This window comes from Miniopterus natalensis, chromosome 8 (genome assembly GCF_054644295.1).
Source record: "Miniopterus natalensis isolate mMinNat1 chromosome 8, mMinNat1.hap1, whole genome shotgun sequence".
Lineage (NCBI taxonomy): Eukaryota > Metazoa > Chordata > Mammalia > Chiroptera > Miniopteridae > Miniopterus > Miniopterus natalensis.
In genome coordinates, this window is record NC_142088.1 from 18,173,818 (window position 1) to 18,188,707 (window position 14,890).

The following is a 14,890-nucleotide window of genomic DNA, read 5'->3' on the forward strand; positions in this document are numbered from 1 at the left end:
AAACTGGAGCTCTGGAGCAGAAAAGAGAGCCCTAGCCCACCCTCACACATATATATGGACTTACAAGATTTATAATGCAATCAGTGAAAGATGATGTTTTAAAGAACAAACAAACATGGTGCTGAGTCCCACTGGACAACCATGAAAAAAAAATGAAGCTTGACCTCTAAACTTCCCACAAATAATAAACTTCTTGAAGAAATCATGGGAGAATATTTATTGACCTTGGGCTAGGTAAACACTTCTTAAACAGAACATAAAAAACATATATAACCATAAAAGGGGGAAAATGATAAATTAAAATTAAGTACCTATGTGTAAAAATATAGTGTTCATGGGTGGAGGAAATACTAACTGAACTTCCTTTCAAGGACACTATGACATTTTCAGTGAGTATGACATTAACTCCATATAAGGGCTTAATAAGTAATCTTCTAAAGCCCTTGGACCGTACCTGGCTTTTCCCCTCCATGATTTCCTTGAGGCGTTTTAATACTGTGCTGAGGCTTCGAAGCTGAACAGCTGTACGAGGATCATGACCTCCAAAGGTAGGTTCTGCTTTCCTTCTTGTTTCTGAATCAGATTTACCAAAAAATAAAGAGAACCTTGTTAATAGTCTTCAGTATCTACGCAAAACAAGGTATATAAGCGAAGCACGGTGCCTCTTATTGTTAGCATATACTTACGTTCTCACAGCCAGTGATTTGGATTGAGAGTTAAAACTAGTCTTTATAAAGGTAAGAGGTATTCAAAGAGACGGTTTTGAGGCCTGGGATGGGAGGATTGCTTAAATGGCCCAAAATTTATTAGTGATTTCTTGGGCCCTTTGGTCCCAAGCCATAATAAACACCTGCTAGAAATTTAGCAGAAGAAAAAGCAATCCCAGTGGGTTAACCTAACTTAGTCTTTTAGTTAAACAGCAACAGGGCTGAGCAGTTCAGTTCAATCTGCAGACCAAGTACCCAAAGTCTTGGGTGGCAGATGATCAGAAAGGAATTTAACAGCCCAGTTCACAAAGAGTCAGACTTCAGAACATTCAGGACAGTCATTGACCCACAGGCTTTCCTTCACCAATGTCCAAGCAGATGAAGACTGCCAAAGAACTGCTAGAACTCAATGCCATCCTTCCTGCTTCCTCCCCTCCTCCACAGCTCCAAACTAGAAGGGACCACTTACGCTTAAAAGAGCACTATTAAAGACAGTGCTATCAGTAACCAAATTCCAATTCCAGCTTTGTGCCCACAATGGGATGTGTCCACGTAAGCTGTTATATATATTATTTCTTTATTTTAGAGCAAGACCACCACTGAGGTTTCCACCTATTCCAGGCTCTGGCAGTTACAAAGCCTAGGATGAAATGGGGGTGCCTTGAAGAAAAGAATGAGCATGCCTATTGGTTTAAACTCATTAACCTAGTCCAGCCAGGCGTGGCTCAGCAGTTGCACATCGACCTAGGATCCAGGCGATCAGAGTTCAATTCCCAGTCAGGGCACATGCCTGGGTTGTGGGCTCAATCCCCAGTCAGGGGCGTGCAGGAGGCAGCCGATCAATGACTCTCTCATCATTGATGTTTCTATCTCTCTCCCTCTCCTTTCCTCCCTCAGAAATCAATAAAGATATATTTTTAAAAAAACAAAAACTCATTAACCTAATAATTTACAGTGAAGCAAGATGGAAAATACACCTCCGCCCTCCGGCCTCCTTCTTTAACTCACTTATTTGCTTGATTTGTTTTAGGTTGCTTTGTTTTGGTTCGGTGGGAAAAAAAGGATTACAAAACACCATGAGAGGTTGGTATATAAATCCAAATTGACGAGGAACTTTCCTAAATACTTTAACTACAGAAATAATTTCCTAAACAGCACTTATCTTTCTATAAACAGTAATGTTCTAATTTCAGTAGATGCCTGTGCTATTACTAGAATAAAAATGTATGAGTATTAGCCCGGGACAGGTAGCTCAGTTGGTTAGAGTGTCAGCCCGATATGCCAAAGTTGTGGGTTCAATTCCCAGTCAGGGCATATACAAGAATCAACCAATGAATGCATAAATGGGTGGAACGGCAAACAGATGTTTCTTTCTCTCTCTTTCTCATTCTCTCTCTAAAATCAATACATTTTTTAAAAGATTCTTGAAAAAAAGTGTATGAGTATTAGAATGACCAATTTTTTCTTTTAGTATCACAATATAAAGCAACTCTCCAGCATTTATTAGTTGAAAAAGACAGATGAAGCTGTTAGAATGGTTATGGTTGTGCTCCTATGCAGAGGCAACAAACAATTAATTGTGAAGCCCCTTGAATTTAGCCAGTTAGGAGTATAAGAGAGTACTAACAGCATTGTGCATCAGAAAAGGAACAGCAAGTCTGTTCCTGAAATCAACAGAATCAGAGATCTCAAATAAAGATGAAAGAGCCCTGAGAGAAAATCTGGTCTAGCACTCTGCCATGAGGCAAACAATCTTAGCTGTGTCTCCTATAAAACAGGTATTAAAAAATTAAATGATTTTCCTAAGGTCATAGAGCTAGTAAATTGCGGAATTAATTGTGGAATTAATAGGAAAAGGAACTTGACTGGTCAAACAGTCCGAGATGTCTGAGCCTCTAGCAGCTAAGGAAGAATAAAAGAATCAAGTGCACCTGATAGAGGACAATAAGGAATGGTGGGGACTGCACAAACTAGACATTACAAGCTCCACCTACTGATATTTAAATTCAAGTTTATCAAAACACCAAGGCAAGATTTAGTAGGCTGTCAGTTTGTAACCCCTAAAGGTTAGATTCTAGTCCAGCTCCTCAGTTTTACAAATGAAGACGTCGTATGCTTAATTCAGCCTAGGTGTCAGAAGAGTTCCCTCAACAAAATAAGAGTATTGCCATGGTCAGGTTCAAGAGCTAAGGAGAGTTTACTGAGGTTAAACGTTAAAGCGGGAATAGTCTCTTCCTTACATTCCTTGAAGTAAAAGAAGAGCTCCATTCTCCCTCTCCCCCTTCCCACCTTCTGATTCTTCCTTCCAAATGGCTGCCGTACCCAGACTGCAGCTCATTGCCCTGGAAACCTGTGAGGTGAGGCAACCAGCTCTGTTCCAGTCCTGAGAGAGACACTCTTCTGCTTGGTTTCGTCTCCTTCTGACCCACCAGAAGGTGGTTCTAAACCAAGTCTCACCTAGCAGTAAAATATCCTCCTGCCAACCACCACTACCTGCACCTGCCTGTTTTTCACTCGAGGGTCTCATGGAGAAGGCTGGCCAGACAAGACAAGGAACTAATCTAATGTTCAGTAACACTTGATTTCCAATGCTGCACACTTCCCCCTCTATTATGCACCTCTCATTGCCTTTCTTCTATCACCTTGAGTTGGGCAAACCACTTCACCAAGTCTAATAATCCAACAGAAATAAAACAACTCACTTTAGCTTCTCAACTCAGGCACTGATCCCCAGCCTATATTCATTGGAAGAGCATGAAAATGAAGGAGATGGAGAACATACAGGCAAGAGGAGCTCAGCTTATCCAGCCACACTGACAGCTTGCACCCCAACGAGGACAGAAGGCCAAGAGCCCGTGCAGCCCATTAATGGAGTTGACAGAGTTCTGCAGCCAGGGGCATGCACATCACAGTACACTAGCCATCCCACGAACAGAGGCAGGATTCATTCACAAAGCTGAAACTAACCTGTGTTCTCCTGCGGCTGTTGCAAACTGTTCTCTGCTGAAACCCAAGCAAGGAATTAATCAAAAAACAGTTAAGAGATTTCTGCCCAGCCTAAATTAAAGTTTAATAAAATGTTTAAGAAATGTTTTTAGGTATCTACAATTTCTTTCACTATCTAGGCAACAGTTTCATTGATCCTGAAGCATACCTGACTATTCCAAGCAGCACAAAAGTTAGTCAGTAAACAATCTGGGAAACGATGACTGCAGAAAATCTAATACACAGAGAGGAATGAAATAAGAACACTGTCTTACCTAACACTGTTGAAGATCGCCGCTGGAGTTCCTCATTAAGCTGTTTTTTATAAGGTGTAGGTGACCTCACAGACTGTGCTCTTGAAGGGAGCTGAGGGCTGGTCCAGTTTCCACTTGGAGACTGCTGCTCTCCCTGGCCCCCTTCTGCTCTCTCTGTAGCAAAGGAAAGACAGGCATTATTTGAAAAACTAAGACTCAGAATTCAGCAAAGAAAAGGAAATAGATGCAATCTTTCAGGAAGGAATGTATATATGTAGTATATGCATAATTAAAAATTAGGATTTAAAAAAAATTCAGAGAAGTGTCAAAATTACAGGCCAATAATCACATCCTTGGTATATAGGATCTTCAGTTTGTTTTACTTTTCATTAGGAATATCCTGAGCATATTAAAGAAAATACAATGCAAGTTTCACACAAAGGCATAGATTTTTGAGGGGGTCTGTTTTGTTTACGGGATAGATCAGATCCCTTGTCTATTAAAATAGTACCCAGTGGATAGGAGATGATCAATAAACATTTGCTAAATAAAAAGATTGCTGTCTTATGATGACTAAATATAATGTGGTCTCCTGAAAGGAATCTTGGAACAGAAAAAGGACATTAGGTAAAAACTGAAGAAATATGAATAAAATACATATTTTAATTAATACAGTAAGGTATCAAAAATGGTTCATTCATTAATTGTAATAAATGTATCATAACAACAGAAGATGTTAATAATAGAAGAAACTGGGTATGGGGTATATGACAACTCTCTGTACTATTTTCCCAATTTTTCTGTAAATCTAAAACTATTCTAAATAATAAGGTTTATTTTTTTAATTGTCTTAAAAATGGACTAACTTTTTTACAGAGCTTTAAACATGTCTACTAATAAAAGTCAGTTAATACTATTAAAATTTCTACTTAAACTATTAACCCCGAATTCCTTATGACAAAAGGGTTTATTTTCTAACCCATTTCAAACAATACAGCCAAATATGAAGCAAAAAATGTAGGCCATTTTTCTTAATTTTTCTTTCAGGTAAAAAATCTATTACTTAAAAAAAGCTCACTTTAAAAGTATCTTTTAATTTGATAGCATTACATTTATACCTTACCTAATGGGTTTAAGTCAACAAGAGGCCTGAAAATAGTTTCCATTTTTGAAAAATAAGAACTTTTTCTCCCATGTGCTGATTCTTTTAATTTCACAGCTTTAATTAAAATCTTTTGGCTATTAATCCCTAAAAGAACAAAGTCCATTGTGTGAACTTAAGTGAAACATAATAAAAAAAGGGAAAAAAGAACTTTAAAAAGGGACCTCCTTTTAACATTTATTCAGATCTTCACTTACCAATAAATTATTACAGTGAAAATTCTTTCTCTTAAGCAGTATACCCGTGACCTATGATTGAAGCTCTCTCCCTGTTAATAATTTACTTTCTTACAAAGACACAAGATGAAACCTGAACAAGAGAAGTTCAGAGAATCAAAATTGTAGGTTCTCTGATCTTTAAGAATAAGTCTTACCTTTGTTAAATCGAAAGAGATTTACAAAAGAACTATATGCTGATTTAAAAGGAGGTTCGTCCTGATCAGGAGTGAGCGGTTTAAAGTGTGTGAGATGAGAAGGACTAGTAGGAGACCGAGGCAAATCATTGGCAGAGTCCAATGTTGGGGAAGTCTTATCATCTGTGGCCATTTCATGGGTCTAAAAAACAAAAGAAATAAGCACAACATATCAAGTTCCTCAGGAAGCCCAAACATTAATTCCAAACAGCATCCCTAAATATCTGAAAATAGGACTCTGAAAATTCAGACCTATGAAAACCAAAGAGTAAATCAATAGTTTAGCATATATTCCAAATTAAAGCTTGAAAACCCTGTGGTCTAGACCATAAGGAAGTCTCAATCGCCTAAAACCATGATTATATAGCTAATCTAATTTTCAACATTGCTACTCAAATTAAAGAAATTATCAAAATTATTTAAAAATTAGAAGTAGGGCATAAATGTGAACAGGTAGAAAGAAATAAAAAGCATTTTTGCATAGTTTATATCTTTTTCATTTTAAGATTTTTTGGGGGGAAAAACGATATTCGATAGCTTTTTAAAGTTATGGGGAAAATCTCAAAGCTTTGCTTTACTCATTTCAATTTTTCCTTTTAAAAACTATAAAAGGCAAATATTCAAGAAAAGAAATGAAATAGGCATCACTTAATGACACTTCTACATAACCTCAAAAATTACTTCAAGCTATGTACCAACACCTTGGAACTATGCAGATGGACAAGCTGTTCCCCATCCTCTTCCTCCCAGACACTAACCAAAACTCATAATTAAACCAAAGCAGCAGCCCAGCTGGTGTGGCTCAGCCACTGAGCATCGACCATGGTTCAATTCCTGGTCAGGGTGCATGTCTGGGTTGCAGGCTCAATCCCAGGTGGGGGGCGTGCAGGAGGCAGCTAATCAATGACTCTCATCATTGATGTTTCTGTCTCTCTCTCCCCCTCTCCCTTCCTCTCTCTGAAATCAATAAAGATATATATATTTTTAAAACCCAAAGCAGTAAAGGTAACCACATCTGGAAGATACAGAAAAGCACTGATGTCTATTTTCTGCCATACTGATCAATACTTCAAATAAAGGAGAACCATGAACTATGCATAATTCTAGTCGTTAAAGGGCTATAGTTTGTCATATAATTTATACTTTACAAAGAGGACATTATACCCTTATAAAATGTTTTCACTTTCAAAATCACATTTACCATCTCACTGAATTTTTACAAAAATCCTGGAAGGTGAGAACTGGCCTTATTACTATATTCCACCTTTGAGGGAACTGATGTACACTGAGCCTAAAACAGCTTTCTTGAGAGTGACACAACTAGTCAGTGGTCAAGCTGTAACTAAACCCCAAGTTTCATCCCAGAGTTCTTTAGAGCAAAATTACTTTTGTAGCTCTTCATGGACTTCCAATTCTAGCCTTTCTGAATTCTAACTACTCAAGATGTTGCCTGATTAATAATTTGCTTAATAAATTAAACAAAGCAGAATTGAAACCACTGACTTGAACGGAATTTTGGCAGTAAACGTTTATTGGAATGGAGGAAGGAGGGAAGGAAAGGAGGAAGAGGAAGGAACAGAGGAAGAAGAGGGGGAAGGGAGAGACGAGGAAGAAGGAAAGAGGGAAGGAAGGTCACTAACATCATCTTCTACTGGGGAGGGCAGTCAGCAATCCTTTTCAAGCTTGGTGATAATCCATATTCTAGCATAAAGGGTTAGGAAATAAATAAGCTGGAAACTGATCAAACATAAATTCCAAAGGGGGTTGGGGAGCACTGGAAAGAAAGAATAATGTGATGGCGATAACCCTCAGGCCTCGGAAATCAGCCTACATTCATTCTGCTTTGATAAAAGTAACATCAGAAGCGGAGTTAGCGATCTGCCCAAAGAGTCTTAGTGTTACTTTTAAGAGTCACCCACATACAAAACTTTTATTAGGCTATGGTGATGTAAGGATTAAAATCACCATGAAAACACTCAGCAAATGTAAATACAACCATATAGAGTTAATCTTTAAAACCACATAATGACATCAGGATACTGAAAAAAACTACTTTACAACTCTTATTCTCTGGTACCTTAATAACTGTCTCTGATATAAACTAAGACTCTTTCCTAATTGACAGGTAATTAAAATAATTAACCTACTCATCCAAAGACCTCTGATGTATCACCAGTACTGGTTGCCTCTTCTCATTTAAAGGCTCTATTTATTATATACAGGCCCACTTCACATTATCTTATTGCTTAAGCCAATCTGAAGGCTAATCAGGTATTAAAATGTAGAAAATAAACCCAATCTGCCAGCCAATATAAAAATTTCTGCAGATGAAAAAAATCCAACTTTCAGGCATTTCTAAGTAGTTTCTAAAAAATATGTTTTTATTGATTGACTTTGGGGGGGGGGAGAAACATCAATTTGTTGTTCCACTTATTTATGCATTTAATGGTTGATTCTTTTATGTGCCCTGACCGGGGACCAAACCCGAAACCTTGGAATATCAGGACAATGCTCTAAGCAACTGAGCTACCCACCCAGGGCTTCTAAGTAGTTTTTTTTATTATTTTTATTTTTTCTTTTAAATATATCTTTATTGATTTCAGAGAGAGGAAAGGAGAGGGAGAGAGAGAGATAGAAACATCAATGATGAGAGAGTCATTGATTGGCTGCAGCCTGCAACCAGGGCATGTGCCCTGACTGGGAATCGAACCCTGATCGCCTGGATCCTAGGTCGACCCTTAACCACTGAGCCACGCCCGGCCGGGCTAAGTAGTTTTTTTCAAATACTCAAAACAGATCTAATAATGCAGGACAGCTGAATACTAGAAATGTCAGTTTTCATCAACAAAGATTTTGCGGTTGTTCAGCACGCCCACAGAAACACTAAAGGAAAATCACAAGGTGATCCGTATTACCCTTCCCAAAAGTAAAGGGGAGGGCACAGGAAAAGTGGCGTTGCTCTACAGAGACTCAACCTTTGCCGCAAACCCAAACCCAAGTGAGAGAAACTAAGAGTATTTTTTGTAAGAATCCTGATGGAGTGGGAATTTTTGGAGTGGCAGAAAACAAGATCCAAATAAATCAGAAATAAGATTCTAAAAGATTCAAACAAACCAGAAATAAGACACAAATAAGTCAGAAATAAGACAGTGCAATATACCAAGCAAGTTACCTGTAATGTCCATGTCATGCTAATCTTACAACAGAGGATACACTGAATCAATACATCATCATTTAACATATACACACATCAGGTAAACAAAAATAACTTGCTTTGCACAGAATTCTAGTATTTCTCATGTCTCTGGAATGTCTTAAGAAGAGCCCCTATATTAGACAAAAGACCTCGATTCCTTAAAATTATCCATCATATTCCAGTCCCATCCTCTTGTTCGGAACATTCCACGCAAAGAGAAAAGACTAACTGGGAAATCAAGCCTCCTGCCTGTGAAAGGGGCCAGCATTTAAGGAGGCGCCTGCGGATTTGAAACCCCTCTACAGCTGTCGTTTCTGCGGCTCGGGAACTTTCTTCTCCAGCCCACGGGTGCACCTCCGACACACAGGCTCAGAGCCCATCCACCAGACGGAGGAGGAACCGGACGGCGCACCTCCCAAATGAGCTTAGGGGCGCAGGACGAGGGAACTTCGAATGTTTCCAAGGAAACCTCTTCAAGAACAGCCCCACCCGGCTCCCTGCCACACTCACATGACAAGGGGCACCCGGCTAACCGCGGGCACAGGTCCTGTGGCCTCCCGTGCCCAGCCGCGGTCGCAGCCCGGCCTCCAGCCGCGGTCGGGACGCCCCAGCTCCCGCCGACACTTCAGCCGTCCCCTCCGCTCCGGCCCCGGAGCTCACCCCCGCCCTCAGCCCCGGCGGGCGGCGCGCCAGACCCCCGCCCTTACCTGCGCCTCCCGCCCGGGCCAACCCCTCCAGCCCGGCCGCCGCTTCACCCCGTTCGGCCGCAGGAAGCCGGCTTCGGGGCGCAGGGCCGCTGTAGTGCGGCCACCGGCAGTTACGGCAGGAAACCGAGCTGCTTACATGATTGATGCGGCTTCTCGCTTCCCCCCCAAGGCCCCGCCCCTGCCCCTCCTCCCCTCCAATCCGCAACTTTCCCGGCCGCCGGCTCCGCCCCCTCCTCCGAGTCCTCGCGACGCGCGGATCAGGTGTTCAGGCGCAAGGAGTCCAGCCCAGATAGAGTCGTCCTGGGCAATTTGGCCAAGATCAGGCCGCCTCAGCGTTCCTAGGAGAGGCCGGGCGGCTGCGCGCGTGAGCGTCGGGCGCCCGGGTCACCAGACGCACGCAGGCCGGCCGGCGACTACCGTATGTATTCGATGATGCGGGCACTCGCAATATGTAGCTATGGTCAGCGTTCTCCCGGACTGGCATTCACTCGCGCAAGATAGAGCGCTTACGTCTACAGTCAAGATTGTACTTGGGTGACTCTGCCAGGAACTAGCCACGTGACCTTAAAAAAATTATTAATTTCTTTAGGCCCCAGACCTCTTACCCTTAAAATGGGGCTAATGCTCAAAAACACACAGATTTATGATCCAGGAGATTGGGGTTCAATTCCCGGTCAGGACACACGCCCAGGTTGCAGGCTCAGTCTCCAACTGGGGGCCTGCAGGAGGCAGCCGATCAATGACTCTCTCATCATTGATGTTTCTCTCTCCCTCTCTCTCTATCTCTCTCTCCCCCCCCTGAAATCAATAAAGATATTTTTTTTTTAAAAAAAAGAATTGCACAGAAAGCATTTGGCCCAGTGTCTGACCCAAGTAAGTGATGTTAGCTCTGTGGAGGAAAAGGGGGCCACATACTAAACCATAGGAAAGCTCAGGGGAGGCCAGGATGGCGGCCTTACGAACTCAGAGACCAAAAGTAACCACATCGGATGATCTGAACATAAAAATTCCTAACTAAAAGCAAGTCATGGCAGGTACTCACATCCTAGGGCTGTAGCTTCCTTGACAAAACTTAATCTTTACCTTAAGCCTGTCTTGTCTCTCTGCATCTAGAACAGCATACATCTGAAATGTCAGAGTAATCTCCCTTGCCAGACCCCTCGGGGCACCACGTCAGCCCCAGAGCACCAGACCACAGCAGCTCTGTTTATCTTGCCCCCCCCCATGCCAACTCTACATGCTGGAAATGCTGGTTATTAACTACCCCGTACCTGACAATGTGAAAGAAGTATGTGTCTCTTTGTTTTAATTTTTACCCAGTCCCAAAGGTTTCCCCCCTCCCTTTGCTTTCTTTCACCTGCTTAATCTACCACCAATGGATTTCACGTAACACTCCTTATGGCTCCTCCTTTTATTCTAATATATAAAATAAGCTGCAAAACTCCCATTCTCTGGAGCATTTTCTCAATTCATTGAGCAATATGTTAAGTAGACACGTGGGATAAAATTGTAAACAGGACATAGTCCATATCTCCACGAAGCTTACAATCTAGTATCTGTATTAGCTTATAGTTTAATTTCTGTAAAAAAGAGATGGAAACTGGCTACCATTGGAGGGGGAAATTAGTTGAGATTCTTACCTCATTCCAGACATCAAAATTAATTCCAGATGAATTTCAACTATAGATATTTTGTGTAAATACACTCAAAAACTTTTGTCAGAGCACATATTTATGATTCTTGCTGAATTTACTATCATTATAATGATGCTATGTTATACTCCTCTATGATTAGTATTGTTAAATTACTTAAACAAGGAGGCCATTGAACTGGGGTGGCACTAATGCCTTAATAGCCTAAGAAAGCAAACCCAAACCTAAGCCTGTTAACTCCTCAAGGTTATAAATTTAAAACCTAAGGACAACCAACCACCAAGAGCTCCTAACACTTTGCATTTAGCAATAACCAATTCTTATTTAAATAAGACATGCCTCAGTTTATCTTTTAACAGTATCAATAGGGACTTATAAACATTTATGTTATAATTCATTTCTTCCACTACTCATTTTGATGGTGAAGGTGTCCCTGATTTACCCAGAGAGAGCACCTTTGAGCTAGCTCCTGTGTCCATTTCGAATGCCTTGGTCATCTTTACTTCCTTACTTTCTGACCCTAAAATATACCAGCTCATCTTGACCTATCTTTATCCCAGGCTTAGAATCAGTTCTCAAAGGAGTCCTGGTTTCCTTTAGTAAGGAATGTAACAATGTTTTTTAAAATCATGAAATTCAGTTATGGCAAGGAAGTAATGAAATTGGGACTCTCTTGTGCTTCGTGGGAAAACATAAATAAGTGTATCCCTCCCAGAAAATGATTTGATGGATCTTAAAAGCATTTACATTCCTTGACCCAACAATCTAGCCTAAGGAACTGATTCAAGTGTAAAATTAAAGTATATCTAAATATGTTTGTCACAGTTATTTAAAATGGTAAAAATAAATAAAAAGGAAACATTTCTTTTTTTAAAATATATTTTATTGATTTCAGAGAGCAAAAGGAAGAGGGAAAGAGAGAAGCATCAATGATGAAAGTGAGTCATTGATCGGCTGCCTCCTGCATGTCCCCTCCTGGGGATTGAGCCCAAAACCCCAGCATGTGCCCTGACCAGAATCCAACCTTGATCTCCGGGGTCATAGATCCATGCTGAGTCATGCTGGTGGGCAGGAAACAAATTTCTAATCAACACAAACCACATGAAAGTAATACAATCAAATGAACAATTATGCAGTCATCAAAAAGTATACTTACTAAGACTTTTATAGAGTATTCTTCACAGTCGACCTTCTAAAAAAAGTTTTTATGTCTCCAAAATTCCCCACCTTCTGTTCAGACTTCAATCCCCTATAGTTTGGTTTCTATCAGAATTATTCTGATAGAATTATTCTTCTTAAAGTGCTTTCATGAGGTCCACCTACTTGCCAAAATTATTTTCAGGCTTTGTCTTTCTTGCCCTCTCTGGGGGACCCCCTCCTTTTTGGAAATTTTCTCTTTCTTTGACTCCCATCAGGCTTTGCTGATTCTTCTACTATGTCCAGAGAGTCCTTCTCATTCTCTTTTGGGGGCTCCTTTGCCTCCACCTGGCTCTTAAAGGTGTTAAGTATTTCACAGAGTTCTTGCTGAGAGACTTTTCTTCTTACTCTGCCCAGTAGTCACCCCCTTATCCACGGTTTCATACTCACATTCCAAGCAGTAATTTAACTTCAGCTAAACATCTTTTGTTCTATTATTTGATGTTGTTAGGTAATGTATTATTTTATAGTTTTGTTTCTAGTCATTTTGTCTATAAATTTATTTTATAGTTGTATAAGACCTAGCAGCATAAGGAGCATGTATCTAGTTTTATGCATATATATAGTAATATTATAAGTCAATTCTATAGATCTACAAAAAAGTATTTTCAATGATAGCAGAGTTCCTACATTACTGGCTTAGGAAACACTATTTTAGATGCTGAGACTCCCATAAGTGTTCTCCTTCTTCCCACACTGGCTTAGAGCCAAATTTGCAGCCCATTTCCAGCAGTGTTCAGAATTTGATGGAATACGCTTTGTGATTAAATTCACCTTGGTTCTATATAATTTCCCATATTTATGCTCTCTTTTCCTCATTTTCCTCACCTACATTCAATGTCTTTTATCATACTATGTTGTATGTATCTGGAAGGCTGCCCTAAATCCTTTCGGGAACAAGAATGAATATAAATACTTTTAGTAGTGGCCAAAGGATAATAAAAATGTGAACCCAATATAATATGGAGTAAAGCTACAATCTCAGGTAACTTTGGGTCTCAGATTGGAGATGAAATACACACTCATACACCTCTATCATCATTTCTACAGGAATAAATGGAGATGACAGCTACTTTCCGTTAATCCGCCTCAAAAATCAAGTGTAATGCTATGTATTCTTTCTTCCTTTTCTCTTAGGAAAAATACCAGTGCCCTCTAGTGTCAAAAATGCCCCTTTGTGTAGTGCCCTTCCTATCAGTTTATCTTCAAAGAGTAATTATAATAATGCGATGCTAAAGATAATTTTTAAAAATAAATTTGGGGACATTAAATCCCCAGCAGCAATACACAAGCATGCTATTATCCTAAAAATTATTATCTAAAATACTCCTTTACCCCATACTTTCAAGAGTAAGGAATACACAAAAAGTAATTCCCAGCAGGGGACAGATTTTTTTTTTTAATCCACTGGTTTCTCAGGCTTCACATCTTTAGTCTAACTTCTCTAGAGCCCAGATAATAATCTCCTCATTATCTTTATCTTCTAATGCAACGACGATTGGGTCTATCATAGTATGTAATAGTAACTGGAATTATAGTAGTTCTGCCTTATGGGAGGCGAGGGGAGATCAATTCCAAGACCCCCTCGGGATGCCTGGAACCATAGATACAACCAAACTTTTTTCCTAAGCATACATACCTATGATAAAGTTTAATTTATAAATTAGGCACAGTAAGAGATTAACAACCACCAATAATAAAATAGAACAATAATAACAATATACTGTAATAAAAGCTATGTGAATGGCTTTGGGGCCATTATTAAGTAAGTAAGGTTTCCTTGAGCATAGGCACTGGGATGCTGCAGCATCAGATAGTCAATCTGATAACTAAGCAGCAGGTTACTAAGTGACCAAGGAGCTTGTTAGCTGTGTAGTCTACGCAGCATGTATATGCTGAACAAAAGGATGATTCACTTCTCAATGCGGACAGAGCAGGAAGACTGGAGATTTCATCACGATATTCAAAACAGTGCGCAATTTAATACTTACGAATGGTGTTTTTATGTAATTTTCCATTTAATGTTTTCTGGACTGCAGTTGACCACAGGTAAAGGAAACCACCGAAAGCGAAACCGCGGATAAGGGGAGTTGCACTCTAGGTACGGACGCTCCTAAGACCTAGTCGTTGGTGGCGGCGGAAAATAGTCACCGCGGGGTGCGTGCGTGTGTAACCGTGCGATCCTTCGCGTCCTGGCTGCGGGTGGAGTGGCCCGCAAAGCAGCCCGCGCTCATCGCCTGGGTCGCCCTTCCTTGGGCCAAGGCGGCTCAGACGACCGCACCGTCGGCCGTGCGGGGAAGGGGACTGGCCAGGCGCTCGGGCTCCCCGTCCGCCCCACTGCGGCCCTGCAAACACCCCTCGCGGCCCTAGAGCTCTGGCCGCGCGGGTCTCGGGACCGCAGCCCCAGCGCGCCCCCCGCCCCGCCTGCAGGTGGCACCCGCTCCTTCCCCCACGAAACGCCGGGGCAGCAGCCCCCGCACCGCGGATCGCCCCCCACGCTCGCGGCCCGGCCTTGACCCCCGTGCCCCGCCCACCTCGGAGGGTCGGAGCGCGGCGGTTGGCGGCGCGGCGGGGGCGGGGCCCCGGGAGGTGGGCTGAGGGGGCAGGGCCCGGAGGGG

General features: G+C 41.3%; 1 protein-coding gene across 5 annotated transcripts in view; it reads right to left on the reverse strand.

Moving 5' to 3' along the window:
* Positions 1 to 9,474, reverse strand: part of PIKFYVE (phosphoinositide kinase, FYVE-type zinc finger containing) — a 69,172-nt gene extending 59,698 nt beyond the window's left edge. For 2 of the 5 annotated variants that reach the window (XM_087819615.1, XM_087819613.1), the window contains exons 1-5: positions 9,424 to 9,474; positions 5,482 to 5,662; positions 3,968 to 4,120; positions 3,675 to 3,707; positions 455 to 573 (exon numbers count right to left, since the gene is read on the reverse strand). In XM_087819615.1, the coding sequence (XP_087675741.1) occupies positions 455 to 573; positions 3,675 to 3,707; positions 3,968 to 4,120; positions 5,482 to 5,653 (477 nt within the window). In that variant the 5' untranslated portion in view covers positions 5,654 to 5,662; positions 9,424 to 9,474. Of the gene's footprint in view, positions 1 to 454; positions 574 to 3,674; positions 3,711 to 3,967; positions 4,121 to 5,481; positions 5,663 to 9,226; positions 9,282 to 9,423 lie in introns of those variants that run through there. The other 3 variants (XM_087819614.1, XM_087819612.1, XM_016196723.2) reach the window with 2 other exon arrangements.
* Positions 9,475 to 14,890: the final 5,416 nt, after the last annotated feature.